This window comes from Stegodyphus dumicola, chromosome 3 (assembly GCF_044657685.1).
Source record: "Stegodyphus dumicola isolate Sdum_Otavi_A_Nest chromosome 3, ASM4465768v1".
Classification (NCBI taxonomy): Eukaryota; Metazoa; Arthropoda; class Arachnida; order Araneae; family Eresidae; genus Stegodyphus; species Stegodyphus dumicola.
The window spans coordinates 158,210,359-158,227,060 of record NC_140770.1 but is presented as its reverse complement, the minus strand read 5'-3'; the positions used below and the strand labels follow the sequence as shown (position 1 = coordinate 158,227,060).

Sequence of the window (16,702 nt, the reverse complement as noted above, 5' to 3'; positions counted from 1 at the left end):
AAAGGAATCGAAGATCATTTCATACTTTGCTGGTTTGTCATTTGGCATTCTATAGAATGCCTAGGAAATGCGTGAAATATGAATCGTTTCATACATTTCCGACTAATTTTAAGCATTCTATACAATGCCTAGGCATTCTATAGAATACCGGATTTCAAATTTTGCCGGTAACATATAAAGTGCTTAGGGAAAGCAAATAATGATTCGTGCAATATATTGGCAGTTGTAGTGAGTGTAACACAGAATAGTTTCCACCGATTTGGAACTTCTGAAAGATTTTTGAAACATATATATAAGAAATCACAGCTCATTTTATGTTCTAAGAACGTGCTTAGAATTGGAGATATTCTTGATCACGAAATTCTTGTTCGGGCAGTTGCAGTTGCTCAGTCCTATGGAAGTTTCGTCAAGTAAATGTGCAAAAGAAAGTGTGGAAATATGAAATGCCTTTGTGTGAAAAATGTAATAATGTAAATTCAAAATGTCATTCATGTCTACCATGTTCCAACAAATAGCTTATTTTTTTATGAAAATTGAGATTTCTTTAACAGGAAATGCATAAATTTTATTTCGTAAAACTTTCATTTTTCTTCATTTACAGTTAGTCACAAAAGTCTGCGTACAGACTAAATTTTAAATTAAAAAAACACTTAAAGCATAGAAAAATGTATTTTAATCATTGAATTTTTTTTCTTCTATTAGCTAAAATTGTAAGCTTAAATAAAAAGTAAATCAGTGTAATACTTTCTACATTTCTTCAAAAATATATTTTGTCAAAAAAACTCAGAAATTCCCTCCAATAAATCTGCGTACACTTTCAAAAAAAAAAAAAAAAAGTTTTTTACATTACTTCAATACTTTGTAGGATATCCTTTATTCTTCAAAACAGCTTGCAGACGTCTGGGCATTGACTAAACTAGATTTTCAGTGTCATCCGACGTAAATTTCACCCATTCTTCTGCAATTTACTAATTAGCTTATTTCGCGACGTAATATTGTGTTTTCGAATTCGTTTCTCCAATTTTGCCCATAAATGTTCGATTGGATGGAGGTCTGGTGACTGTGGAGGAGTACGCAACTGTCTTGGAGTGTGATAGAGGAGATATTCCTTCACAATTTTAGCTGTATGTTTCGGGTCGTTGTCTTGTTGGAAAATAAAGGTATTAGAAAGGTTTAAATTTCGAGCACTGTCTCGTAGATTTTTCTTCAGAATATCCAGATACAAAAATTCTTATCCATGACTTTATCAATAATGTGAAAATTTCCAACTCCTTTCGACGACATACACCCCCATACCATCACACCACCAACTCCATGTTTGACAGTTGGATTTAAATTTCTCAGATTCAGTTCTGTTCCTGGTTTTCTCCATACAATAGGGTGGCCATTAACTTTAAATATTGTAAATTTACTTTCATCTGAACAAATTACATTGTTCCAGACGTCCTGCGAAGAGTTTTAATATGTTTTGACTAAACCAATTCTTTTCTTTCTATTTGTCTCGGAAATGTATGGCATAGACCTAGGTTTGCGTCCATGATAATCGGACTTTCGCAGCACTTTTCGTACAGTTTCAGGAGAAATTTCCTTGTTGCTAGTTAAAAAAATGTCTTTTGCAATGCTTGCAGCAGAAAGTTTAGGATTTTGTTTAATTCGTAAAAGAATTTTTCTTTCTTCTCTCTGCGTTAGCTTCTTCGGTCTCCCACATCTTGGTTTTACAGCAAGACTACCAGTGTCAAGATAGTTTTGAATATCTCTTTGCACACTAGAAAATGGTTTTCCAATGATTTTACCAATATAACGAAGAGTTTTACCTTCGTCTCTCAATTTGATAATTAGTTGTCTCGTAACTAAAGGAATTTCTTTATTGGTTGTCATTTTCGTCAAAGAAAATAGAAATAGCAACTTCCAATCAACGTGAAATTTGCTTCGGAGGTCAATGACCTTGAAAGTGTAACCTTCTTTGCATTCTCAAATTTGGAGTTCAAAAGTTAGATAAGAAATCCCCCGCCTCCTTCGCGTTGTACGCAAACTTTATTGGCTTTGATTTCTGGCCACTTATCTTTTAAAAATTAGTGCGTGCGCATAAATTATTACATATGAAAATATTACAGTTAAATAATTTCAAAGTCCCTTATTGAAACTAAATATTTAAAAAATAAAACTTTAAGAAACTACCCTTTTCGCACCTTAAAATTTGGATTTGATATTACTTTTCTTGACGTACGCAGACTTTATTGACTAACTGTATTTTGAATACAAATTTTGTAATGGCACTTTCATTATTTTTTAAAAATAACATTTGGATTGAGGGAAGGACGTGCTTTAAATCATAGTTTTATAATGAATTTTTTTCATACTTTGCCTAATGAGGATCTGGTCATTCTCTAGAATGCCTAAGTATTATATACAACGCTTAGGTAAAGTATATAATTGTTCTCGTATTTCATGCTTTGCCTAAAAACGCCAAGCATTCGACTTGCCGGTAACATGCATATTATCATCGGAACAAAATAAATCAAGTAAGAATTTATAATTAAAACAGTAACTAGGAACGCATGTTTACATACCTGGCTAAACAACTATATATGCATGTACAGAAGCTTCATTTCATGTGCTTTCTTGACTTTGTTTTTTCCCTTTTACTTCAAATTTAAAAGGACTCAAAACATTTATTGCACTAGCTTAATGACAGCAATCATTTACAAATTTCACTAATTTGGAATGTTATTCCAATCATAAGCTCACCAGCGGCCGAGCGGTTACGTCGCTGAACACTAGTAGTTCGACTTGGGATCGAATCCCGGTGAACGGGCTGGCTGCAAGGTTGGTTTTCGTGGTTTACCCCATGTGTAACGCAGATACGAGACAATTTTCTTAACCCTTTGCGGCATAGTGTGTCCGGTCTGGACACACCTAAAAATTTCCTTCTGTACGCACAGAAAAATTGAATGAAAAAGGATTTATAGGTTACTCTGAACCTTCTCTATTTATAGTAGATGGCAGCTCAACACGAACCAGTCCATATGTTTTAGCCATGTTTAGTTTTTTAAGACCCTCATTTTTCAAAGAAATCTTCCAAATTTTTTTTTAGGGTATAAAAGGAATTGTTTGAAAAGAAATTTCTATGTTATTTTTTTTTTGGCTGTATGCTAATCTCCTTATTCTATATTAGTTTTAAATTTGTACCTCGAAATCTTGCCTAAAATCAAACGGCGAACCCTAGGTGTGCCCAGACCGGGCTCACCGATCATCTAGGACAACTGAGTCTGTATTCTTTGTTTCTCCGCATCTCATCGGTCAGTTCATTGACAACAATGCTCCTTTCAGCACTCTTTTCGAAGCTCTATTCAACCCACAGAATTAAACGACAAATGCTATCTTCACAAAATTTTACTTGTGTACTCCTCTAGGCCTAATTAGACTGCCTACTTTATTTTATTTTATTTATTTATTTTTTTTTATCAAAACTCCAACTTTAAAAGGTAGCGTGCCGGAAAGGGTTAAAAAGTCCTCCATGAAGGCGTTCTTTCCCCATAAAGGAGATAGCCCTCGAGTTGCTTTGCCTTAACCAATTAACCTAACCTATTCAAAACAGATTAAGAATGGCTGCAACTATTACCCACAAATGATGGATGAGTATAAAATTTTATATGAAGTTAAGTACTGAATTAGTTTGACTGACCTCGTCCCGCAGCGGTTCTTTGCCTATTATTGCGGCTCCTATATTATTACATCAAAAACTGCATTTTTAATAAAAGCTAAAGGCGTCTTCCGGTTAGAAGCCTGGTTACAAATAAAACTACTGGAAGTTTCAAGAACACAATATGAATGCCAGGAACATTATATGCTACTCCTGATCATTGGTTTACACACTGTTCGAAATAAAATGAAGGGTTAAAGCAATTCTTACTTAGATATGGCTAGAGACTTTCTAATTCCCCAAAAGCGAAGCTCGTTAACCTTACCAGAATAAAAAAACTTTACAATGATTATGTAGGATGCTTTGTGAACGTTTCACAGGATTGAAGAAATGACGGTTTTTCACGGAGGCCAGACTTGAGAGCATCGGATTTCTTCGGGTGTCATGTGAAAACATTGATTTATAACGTAGTTTTCCCAACCTTTTTACCCCCTTTGCTCAGAACTCTCTGTGAGTTCGGTGGGCGCCCGCTAAATTTACAACAATTCCTATGAATGTTATAAATACTACTCGAATAAGCATTAAAAATTCGTAGGTCTTTACTGCAGTTGCACAGCATCGAATGACTAGTAACTATTCATCACGTAATCAGAGCTTAAATTGCACAAATTCAATTTATACCAAAAGCTAAGAGCTCGGCTCCGGCACTTCTTAGTTTTTGGTATAAATAATAATTCTTGGATTAAAGCACCGGAGTCGTAAATAAGAAGGTTGCAGCACTCATTTTATATAAGTGACAACAATTTCAGTAGAAATTTTATCTCGAAAATTTTACTTTTTGCAATAAAATTGTATTAAAAATCGCTTATTAAATTTCAGTTAATCTCTTTACATTTTATTTAATTTTAATTATTTAATCATTTAAATAAATATTAATTACTTTTTATTTAATTAAATAATAATTCATAAAATATTTATTATTAATGTTCATTAGATAATTATTGATTAATTTGATAATAATTAACTATTTAATTTTAAAATTGTTAATGATTTTAATAGTCATTTTATTTATTTCTGTGCCTCTTTGCTGACGGCCTTCCAAAAGGCTCTAGCACTTCTAATTTTAGAAATTAAGCCTTGCACGTAATACGGAAACAAAATGATTATGATTAAAAATTTTTCAAATTATTTGTAGTCTAATGTGTCAGACAAAATTTGCGGAAGTTCTGCAGCGGCACGTGCAAGGTTGGATTAACTGTTAAGTGAGTACAACAAAAAGAAAGAAGTGAATGCCACAAAAAAGTGCTTACGGACTCAGGAATGAAGAAAATACTAGCTTGATGTGTTAAAAAACCACTTACGGGAGGATATGGGTTAATTTCGTACAAAATACCCTCACATACTCCGCACTCTCATTTCTTGCGAAGCTGTACAGGCATTTTTGGTTATGTTCCCATTTCCGACTTTATCATTGATGCTTTTTTTTTTTTTTTTTTTTTCTTTTTTTTTTTTTTTTTTTTTTTCCAATTGAGCCATTTCAGCCTTCCTTGATAGAGGGTAAGAAAAATTGAAAAATAAATAAATAAATAAATAAATAAAATTGAAGTTCACATGACTGTGAATGAAATATCTAAAAGGTAATGTCACACTGACGCCTCAGCTTTTAAATTTACTTCAGGTACTGCTTAGATAAACCATTAATGACATGGCTGATTACCCCTACTACAGAAAACAAGATGTTTGTTTTTAACATTTGATTACAATTCAGTGCCATTATTATCATTTCGAAACACGATCTTATCGATTTCTAAAGAATAATCGCAGTTAAATATTCTGAGAATTCTACATCTTGGAAGCTGAAACATTGAAAACGATAAGGGAGAACTTCCGAAGATTTGGCTACCATTAAATCTATAAAAAATACAATGTTCCAAAAAATTGTGAAAATCGTCAGTAATACTGCTATCACAGTTTTTAATAAATAGATTAATTACTATAAATTTTTTTAAATGTGACTTTTATCTTAGAAGAGATATTAAGGCATAATACGGGAAAACACATTTTTACAATCATCTGCCGAACGGAATAACTACACGGTATTAAAAGACCTGTCTTCTTTTTGGGCTGAAAAAATTCTTCTATTTATGCGCCCTAAGAAGAATCTCCCCCCCCCCCAATTTTGTTTTTCTAGCAATTTATTCCGGAGTATAACTTAAAATACACGAATTTTATCTTACAGTGTCCCCCTCCTCCAATGTCTTTTCTCCAACTATGATGAAAAGTTAAAAATATAGAGGCTAAAATGGTATTATTTTTGATATTCTCATTGAGAACAGATGCAACAGGGGAAAAACAAAGCCTGAAATGGCATGACTTTTGTTGCCATCTTCTGAAAGCCTGAACTGGGACAACACGAGCATTTTTACTTCTAGGTTATATAATTAATTGACAATTAATTGACTGTATTGACTGTTTAACATATATAAAACACTCATGTTAAAGCAAGAAGGATTAGCAGGAGTACTGATTCTGAGTTCTTAACACGTGGAAAAAGAGCAAATTCTAGTAATATAATTCCAGAACAAATTTTAATGTAATCTTTAAATTTCTGGAGCTTCAGTTATTATTATTATTATTATTATTATTATTATTATTTTGCATCAAATGGCTTTTATACTGACATAGTTTTAGAGATAAACTGTAACCTTACTTAACATAGAATGACGGAAAATACAAAGGCAAATGGACACATTTGTTTAAAAAGGAAATAAAAAAAGAAAATTATATCATGATTGCAAAAAACAAAAATAACGGATCTGATTATTTAAATCAGCTAATTCTCTACATGTGGTACATGTAGTCTGGGGATACGTCAAAATATTCGGAAAATTTAAATTCGACATTAATCGAAAAGAAAGTCTATTTGACCGCTTCCGATGTAAATGCTACTTTCCGAAATGTGTTCAAAGAAATGTAATAAGTTGTAAAGTCCGCAGACAATTGTTATATTACTCGATTCCGTATGCATGGTATCTAGCCGTTCCTTTTCTTGTTCTATTCCAGGGTATCGTCTACGGCGACTGTATTTTCAGCATTTAGCGAATAATCGAGTGAGTTATGTAGCTCTCTTTCTTTAAATAGTGATTTGCAAATCAGTTTGAGTGTGGAGCTTTGTTTTAGATATGTGTTTCTTTTAAAGCTAAAAATTATAAAGTGTTTTTTATATAAAATTGATAAATTATTAAGGAGTAGATCTTTGAACAGAACAGAAAGTACTGGTGGCAAACAGTTCTGGTTTGGGGTCTACGCCAAGCACGTTTTGGGAGACCACCCATTTCAAATGAGCTTGAAATTTCGCAGTGATGATCAAGGGTTTGCATAACTATCCTATACTTTTTCAAAAGTAAATAAATTAAGCTAAGAATTACCGACTAGTTCCATAACTGGTATTCATAAGCGTCTTACAAAACTGATTCTATGTTCAATATGCTGCAAAAATTAGATTTCTGGAAATAAATTAGACCGAAATTTTCGAGACACTTTAGAAATTCTTGTCAGAAAAATTAGCTGTAATTTACAAATGAGGTCAAAGAGAGCACAATAACGCACTTACAAGGCCTTCAAGGGTCGTTCGAACATTACTTACCGAAACAAAATGAGAAGGACAATTCAGTTTCAGACATTATCAGTGAAAATTCTTTTAGAGCAGCTTCAAAATTAACTTTCTCTGAAAAGGAACAACTTATACTTTTCCGATTTTACTTATCACAGTTTATTTATTTTATGGTATCAAAATAAAAGCATTGCAAGATGTATTGAGAGAATACTGACGGGAGGGGGCATAGGTTTTTTAAGCGGAATGTTAAGGGTGTTCTATAATTACATTTTGTCTCATAAAGAGGTACGCGAAAGAAAAAAAGTTGACAGCCGCTGATTTAGGTTACGGTAAAGCAAATGGTAGCTATTTGCTTACGGGGAGGGACGCTCCGTGGAGAATTTTTAAGGAAAATTGACACATAATGGAGTTACATATACGAAAAACCACGAAATCTCACCTACAGCCGGTCTGTACGCCGATGTTTGAATCCGGGTGGAATTAGCAGTGTTCAGCGGGTTTACCGTTTGAAATATTTGAAATGAGAGAGATTGAACAGATGGGTTATCAGTATCAAAATAACTGAAATCTAACATCAGGAGAATCTCCCCTAATTTCTTCACTGCCAAAGAAGTGTTGTTCTTCGAAATCATTTGTGCAGAATATGGTACACCTTCCATAATTTCAGTAAAAATTGCAAAAGATAGATTCGATCCTCGGCTAACTATATGTTATAGTATTAACTGTATGAAATCGATTGACAAATAACATTCGAATGGGAACGGTTTGTCCAAAAAGTCATTTCTTTTTAATGTAATTTATTTTTACATCCTGTATTTAATTTTATGTCAAGGAAAACAAACAGAAAAAAAAAGGGTGATCATTTTATCCTTACACTCCGCCCGCGTGTATGGCCCCGAATGAGTGTATATTTTGATTGCCACCACAAAAAACAAAAGTCGGATGTCTATGCGAAACTTCTTATGTCATATCCGATCTGGCACAGCCCTTGGATACACAAACGCGATCTGAATCACGGTCAGTGAAATGAACCAATCAGGTGGCAGCCGAAATATGACGGAAGCACGCTACGCCGACCAAGGCGATGGATACCCCATAAAGATACTGCACACATAGACTCTCCCTCTCTCCTTACCTTCAAGGGACACCATAACGAAGACATAAATATTCGAAACTTCACTTTTCCGGTTATGTAAAAATAAATTATGGTTAAAATTTCCAAACTTACTTTTTAACATTTAAGCCGTTGCATTTAGAATAGACTAGTAATGCGCAGTGAGGTTCAAATGCCAGATGAATTATAAAACAATAATTAAAATATTCGTTATCTCCTCCCCTTTGAAATTAGCTCATTGTCAATATAACAGATGTCATTCTCAATACATTTATATTATTTATTACTGAAGAATCTGTATGTCTGTTCCTCGCGTTCAGGGAAAAAAAAAAAAAAAAAAAAAAAAACAATATGGCGCCCGAAACACCCAGATTTTGAACACGCTTTAAGTCCTCCGCCGAAAACGTGCACTTCGAAACCGATTTTTGAAATTTTCTTTGATGTTTTGAACGAATTTAACCTAATCTGATTAGCAAATTAAACGATTTAAAAAAAAAAATGTGTTGTCACTTGAAAAAGCGTACGGTATTTATTGTTACGTTACTGGAGACGCCAAAGCACACAACGGTCGTTTGGATAAGATTAGGGATGCCTTCGAGGAGGACTTTCTAAAGGCAACTGCCTCGTATTCGCGTCGCCCAAGGGGAAACCATGCGGTAGTATTTATAAATTTAAATTTAATTCAGAAAACTCGACGATTTAAAAGAAACGTGTTGCGACTTCGCAAAGTGTGACATATTTGTCTTTAAAACAGGGTCGGCGCTAAACATTTTCGCCGCCTGGTGCCATGTCTTCGGACTCGGCAGCTCCTAAATTCCGAACAGCAAATTTAATCAACAAACTCAATTAGTTAAAAGAAATGTGTTGTCACTGACCGAAATAAAATCTTTTAACCTTCCACAGGCTATTCGGCAAATCCTGAGACATTTAAATTTTCTTTCAAATTTAATCTGTTTGTTATTTATTAGCAAACTAAGATATTTAAAGCAATAAAAGCAGTTATTTATATATTGTTACTAATTATTAGCTGGACTCATTCAAATTATTATATATTTTATATTTTGGTGATAACTGTTTCAGACTGGGCATAATGTAGAGTAGAATTCCCACTACTTGGCAAGTAATGCCGAATAATACAAAGTAAAGCCGGAAAAAAAAATTGCAAACGTAATTTAACATTTTGCAAGAAAGTAAAACTTTATACTAAGATTTAATGGTTCAAAACATGCTAGAAGATAAATTACACAATTCGTTACTTTTAACCATCTCATGTTTTAGAATCCATTGCATTTCTATTGCATGAACATGTCCACTTTCTCGTCAAAAATTATGGAGAAGAGTACGATGATTCATGATTTTGCAATTATTTTGAGGATACTATGCTGTAAATTTCACAAATTGTATTTAACGCTTCGATAGCCTTACGTCGATTAATACTAGTTAAGCCTTTTTTTCTTGTTACTGTCGACTTTTAATACCAAAGAGTTACATAAAAAGCTTAAAATATCTTCATTAAAAATTGTAAAATACAGAAAAACCTAAAACACCATACACAGTTAAAAACAGTTAAAATAAAAATTTTTGTACAGATAAAATTACAATTTATACGCAAAAACAAGCAATTCGGCCAGTGGACATGAAGACAAAATTTTCGGTGCATAAAATTGACACAACGTTAACATTTCGTTCCACTGGTCTAAAAGACACCGAAGTTGGTGTACCAACTGACCTAATTCACTGATCTGCTAAGAGTTTCAAATGTAAACAAATGGCAACTTAGGCCTTACGCCATTTAAACTGTTAATTTGTCGATAATTCTAGAACTATTGCATGCAGATTAACTCAAAGGCATAAAACTTTAACCGGAACATAAGAACAACACAATCAAATCACTTTTAACGGAAAAAAAGCACAATTTTCCAACATACAAGAATAAAAAAATTTGAGCTCACGGAATCAGGTAGGAGAATGGGTATCTATATAAGGAAAAAGGGAGTTGCACAACTACACGTTATAGCAGTCCCATATACAATATTATAACGTTCTACGGTTATTTTTGAGTTAGGTGAGATACATACATAGGTATGTACGTACAGACGTCACGAAAAACTCTCCTCTGTATCCATTTTACAATTCATTTTGGAAAATACAGCAAATGAAGAGCACTAAAAGGATAATTTAAAAGTTAGATGTTTTAACTGCAACTCCTGCTTTAATGGAATGAATATCCGCCTAGTCAAAAACTTAACGTTTAAAAAACTTAGCACTAATCTAAAATTGCAGGAGACCCTCAGTATTTCCCATTCACGTTGGTAAATGACTTTAAATCATTAGTTATTCTTGCTAGTTCCAATAATACGAGATAGTCTGCCAAATGTATTAATGTTACTATCGAAAAGTTACTCGACTTTTCTGAGTTGTACATTTTAACTTTAGCTATAACTCACCAATAGTGAACAAATAAAGTTTTGTTGAATATTTGATGTCACTCTGAGCAGGCTTAGTTAGTTTAGTTAGCAAAGAATTAGTTACACAGACCCACCGATGCCACACGCCAACCAAAATTAGAAGATTTTTAATTATAGGACATTTTAGATGGCAAATTCAGTTTTATGTCAGTTAAACAAACAAAAAATAGTTGAATTAAATAAATAAAAGATAAATCTTTCAAAATCGAAACATCATAAAAGTTTCAAGCAATAAAAAAATGTAAAATTAAACTTTCAAGAAACTGCTCATATTTTCGTTATACAACCAGCCCGCTCGACGAGATATGAGCCTGAATAGACCAATACCAAGATGATTATACTTTAATCTTAGGCTTGGAATAATTTATTTTAAGTAGTGGTATGTTATTACTATTATTATGATTTTACTCTTGTCACTGCTGCGTTACTTATTTTATACTTACGTGGTAGGAAGCTAGTCGTCACTGCTTTCATGTTAAAATTTGTATTATTATGAAAGATGTCCATAATTATTTTTGAGTATTTGTGGCCTGTGCCTACAAGTATATCAATTCGTTTTCTCAAGAAGAAAAATGTACGAATTATGAATCAAATGTGAATGCAATTTTGTATTAATAATTCAAGTGACTTGTTTTCTACAAGAGTCATTAGTGACTTGTTTTCTACAAGATACCAGTTATAAAACGAAATGGAAACATCTTTTATTTGGAAATGTTCCATATCTTAAACATGAAACTTCTCTTAAATATATTAATCGTTCTTAGATTTAAAAACTTAAATCTTAAAGAATAAAGTTTCAAAACACAGTCACACTCGAGAACTTATTGTATCTCGATTTGCATGCAGACGACTGCTCTGTTAATTCACCGACGGAAGCCATTTTTTTTCCACCTCATTAGGGAAGAATTAATTATTTCTCATTATCGAAGAATTAAGTATGCCTCATCATTGAATTAATTATCTCTCAGTGCATGGGAATTAATTATTTTTCGTTGTTAAAGAAAAATTACATTTTTCTCATTATTAAGGAATATATTCAGACAATTCTCGACGAAAAGTTTCTCAGTAATATGGCATTAAAACAAAAGATACCATTTATGTTAACAGTATAGATTATAATACAAAACTGAGCTGTTATCTTTACAAAATGAGTTTTCAGTATATCCTCAAGGAAAAGTAGATAAAGCAAGTTAATAATAGTAAGAAAAAGAAGATAAAAGGAAAACTGGATTGAAGATTAAAAAAAAAATTAAGTAAAACAAGATACTTAAAAGTTAACGAATTTAAGAATTAAGTTACATTTCACATTCTAAACTAATGATTTAGAGAGTAAGCAAGATTTATATTTGAGCCATCAGAATTCGTAAATAGATGCTGAATATCGTCATTTACGCATAAAACGCTATTTCTATTAAAAAAAACAATGGACTTTGAAAATAGGCATTTATTAGCTTTCATTATTTCTACTAAACCTATTACTATTAAAGAAAATGAAGAATTTGTTTGCATGGTCCTCGCAATGCAGATTTTGATTACAGAAAAATAGCGACACCTAGAGCTACCAAATTTTGAACACATGTAGTTCTCCTCCTGAACATGGTCACCTCGAAGTCGGAATTTGGAATCTCTTTTTGATTCTTTGTGCGAATTGAATGAATTTTTGATTCATAAATGCAGCAATTTGGAAGCGAGTAATGGCAAAACTGTTCGAAATAAAACAATGTTATCTCCAGCGCGCCAGACTGTTGCCATTCGGCAAAATATAAGGTAATGTAATCTTTCAATTTTAATCAACAAACTCGGCTATTTAAAAGCAAGTTGTTGCTTGTTATATACTGCACGAAATAAAATACTTTTAACTGCTAGATGGAAACAAAATCTTTAAGAATGGCGCCAACATGTTGGCATACAGTTTAAGCGAAAGATAATTTAACTTTCATTAGTTTGTCTATTACTGAGTAAAAATTTTTAACAGATTTTAAGAAATAAACGGAACTGTTAAGAATATTTATTCTTCCTTTTAATCTGATTAATTTAAATGAAAAATGCATTTAAACTATGACATGTCTGTTTAGAAATATTAAATGTTTTTATGAAATGATACTAGCTGGACTCATTAAAATCATTATATTTTTCTTCTTTTTCTTTCCTCCCCCCCATAATTACTATTTTAGGCGGCTGGTTTATTAAATTTTGAATGAAGCAATTAGAATGGAGGAAAATACTAAATGTCTAGAACCTGCCTCAAAGAAAAGTATAAATGGGCAACATATGGATGGCAAATAAGAGATATTTTGAAATGAAATAAAAACGAGATTATATCAAAAATTATTTTTCACATATTAATATTTCATTTATATGGAAATTCGTATGCAAAAATAATCAATCATGTTCACTTTGACATTAATATTTCTTCATTTTATTGAAAATTTTTTCAGCTGGTTTTTAATTCAGACATCTTTAATACATGGCAACAGTTGAAATGTTTTATATTTTTTAAATAATCCTTTTAAATCAAAGCAAGTAGACAGTGAAGAGGACTATTTCGAGAATTCTCAAACGAGCACGCTAAAAGGAACGGTTTTTGTTTCCCTAGAAGGTTGGCCCTATTAGTGTAGCAGCCAAGTGGTTAAGACCTCTGAATACTGGAGCTCGACCCCAGTAGAATAGGCTGGCTACGTAGTTGGTTCTAGTGGTTTGTGCGTTTAACATAATTAAAAACATTACAAAAAAAATCTAATTTACAGTACTGATTATTGTTAAGCAAATGAAAAGTTAAAATGTAGGAAATATGCAACTATAACCATTAAAAAAAATCTCATCTAGGCACCACGACTTCCTTATACGATCTATTTATTGAATTATACGCATTTTTTGCTGCATTTCATTTAAACTTATTTCTTCGAATTATTCTAACTTAATTAGCCGACTCCTCGAGGTAAGTTGATAATGACTTTAAAAATTTTGAATTTTGAAAGTAAAAATCTCCGGTCAACTTTTGTGGTATGGGGTCAAATTTCTTATAATTTTGTTCTTTCTTTTCTTTCTTTTTTTTTTTTTTTTTCTTTTTTTAAATATAACGAGTATAAACATGTCAGGAACCGGGAGAAAGCATTAAAAGCTAGATTTCGTTATTTGTCCAAAATAAATATATATATATATTTTAAAATTGGCATTGCCAAAAAATAAATATTTTCGTCACTTAAAACATTTCTGTAACTGAAATTACATGACTACGACCAATGATTGCGAAAATAAATGCCGAATAAGAACTTTTAAGCCGGGTAAGAGGGTAGGTACATACACACACATGTTTGGTTTTGCCGATTGCAATAACAAAGGGAGATGCACAACTAGATGTTATAGCATTTCCATATACAAAATTTCAACGTTCTACGGCTAATCGTTTCTGAGTATTCGAGACACATACATACATACGTAGGTACGTGCAGACGTCACGAAAAAAATCCCTTTTGAAGCCATTTTACAATCAGTTTAGGAAAAAGTCCTTTATTATGTCCGTACACTGTCACACAAAAAATCGTGCAAATGTATTCAGGAAAGGTCAATTGGATATTTCTATTGAAATATGATACCCCAAGTTTTTCACGATTTCAGTACTTCGTTCAAGGAAGCGAAAACAGGCAGAATTTAAATAATAATAATAATAATAAACATCCAATACAGAAAAAAAACTATTTGTGTATGCCTAACTGCATGTCATTCATAAAAGATTACTTCTGCTGTGTTTAAGAATAAAACTTTGAAGAATTACATTGGATAAAGAAAAGTGTTTGATTACTATAGTTACATATTACAACAAACAACCATACAATATAGCGATTTCTAAATTACATTATTTATTTTTAAGGAAAAGTCATGCTCCAAAGAGACAAGACATATTTCTAACCGGAAGCTGATTGTTCTATTCAAAAACCAATCGGACAAGCGATATTTGGATTGATAAAATTACATCCAACATGAGTGGATGAGTTTTACCGAAAGTAAAACAACGCGAGTACAATAACTCTTTTTTTACTTTTTTTAATTAAGAGGAGAAATTTTTGCTTATCGGTGCTACTTTAAATCTGAACTTTTAATTGAGCGAAATGAGCTTTATTTCTCTTACTCACTGGAAGAAAGTTTTTATTTCCTGTATTAAAGATTATATTTTTTTCTTCCCACTTTGCGTTTCTTTGACTTAGCGGGATAATTCAGATGATTGGTTACCCTGAACTAATGAGAAACCAAAGTTCCAACTGCTCGTGGCAACATCATACATTTTTACTCCTAGGTTGATGTTATAACAAATTTCGGGGACTTGCATTAATTCTTTTTAGTGAAAGCATACAACGAGTCAAGATTGTCTTCAGCGATTTATTTAAAACCGAAACTAAAGGAACAGCAACAAGTTTAAAAAAAAAAAAATGTTAAAAAAAAACAACTCTCACCTCTGCCAGGATAAAATCTCACGCCCGTCAACAATCCCATATTCGTCGGCGAACCCGACGATTCCGGAGAGGGGTGAAAAGAATCAAATATGTAGAATCACAAATCCTTTCGATTATCCGAAGAAAAGAAAAGAACACGCCGCCAAAGAACCCCACACGTGCCGCGCGAATCCTAGCCAACGACAGCAGCGACAGACAGAAACAGCGAATGAAGGAAGACTCACATCCGATGGCCACTCCACTAGTGGTGAGCTTTGACTTTTTCGACTCTCTTCCCTTGCTGCTGCACCCGTCCCCCCGCAGACTTAATTAGCGAGTTCCTTCTCGTCGGCGACCGAACCGCTCGTTCCTGTCGCTGTAAATAAGTAAACAAAGAGAAAAAAATTCGCTTTTCCTCCCCCCCGTCTTGGGGGTGACCCGGGTGGCGTGACACCTGGTCGGTGGAAAATTGTCGAAGCGTAGATTCCTCCAACGCACCTGTTCGGAGTTTATTCCGAGGAGATGGACTAATGTCGACGTTTAGACATTATTTCGGGGGGGGGGGGAAGGATGTTCTTTTCTTTTCGGCTGTTTTTTTTAAAATTTTTCCTGTAGAATATTTTGCTACTATATTAAGTTATTATATTAAATCAATTGTAATAACTGTTAAGGAGTTTCATGTCCTTTGCGCTTTAAAAAAAAAAAAAAAAAAAAAAAAGGGGAAAGTAGCGATGAGAAACATATATATATCAGTTTCTCCATTTCTGGAGCATTACCAAAGCACCTTGGTTTGTGCGTAACGCGCAAATTCATAAGGATTTAAAGATTCTGCCGATTTACGATCAGATACTAACTACTGCACACAACTTCTTTGAAAAAATGAAAAACTCGCAATACCCGGCTATTAAAGAACTCACAAACTATGATCCCACAGAGGAACATGTAGTAAAAAGACCGCGAACTATCCATCATAATGCATTATGGTGGTAGTGTACAGCATATATATTATATTCTACTTATTTCACGTATTTTAATACTCTTCACTTAATCAAGTTTTGCTTATGTTTTGGACTATGCTCTGACAAAGCTTATGGACTTTGATTGCAACTTATATTACTTACTTATTTTACTAATTATTTCTATTTAACCAAGAATTTATTTAGTACTGTGTAGTGTTTTATAGCAAAGACTTTGCTTACAGTGAAAAATTTAACTTCGCGGTCTTATGACTCCTTCACTCGCTACTGGCCATCTCGCATCACGTGGTGTTTACTCTGCAACTTTAAAGAAATAAATTTTCTTGCATGATTAATTAATTGTACTGTACCCGAATTGTGTTTCTGAAGAATAAGGACATTATTATCTCTTCAAAATTCGCCTTTTTGAACTTCTGCAGTCTTATTTTACGTTTTATTCAGCAATTTTATGAAA

At 32.9% G+C, this 16,702-nt stretch overlaps 1 protein-coding gene across 6 annotated transcripts in view; it reads right to left on the bottom strand.

Annotated features, from left to right (window-relative positions):
- The window catches only part of LOC118195605 (protein c-ets-1-A-like), a 406,827-nt gene that overhangs the window by 110,973 nt on the left and 279,152 nt on the right, over positions 1-16,702 (bottom strand). The window contains exon 1 of one of the 6 annotated variants that reach the window (XM_085813548.1): positions 15,293-15,542. The exons of the other annotated variants lie outside the window; for them this stretch is intronic. Within the exon in view, the coding sequence (XP_085669674.1) occupies positions 15,293-15,332 (40 nt within the window). The 5' untranslated portion in view covers positions 15,333-15,542. Of the gene's footprint in view, positions 1-15,292; positions 15,543-16,702 lie in introns of those variants that run through there. 6 annotated transcript variants of the gene reach the window in all.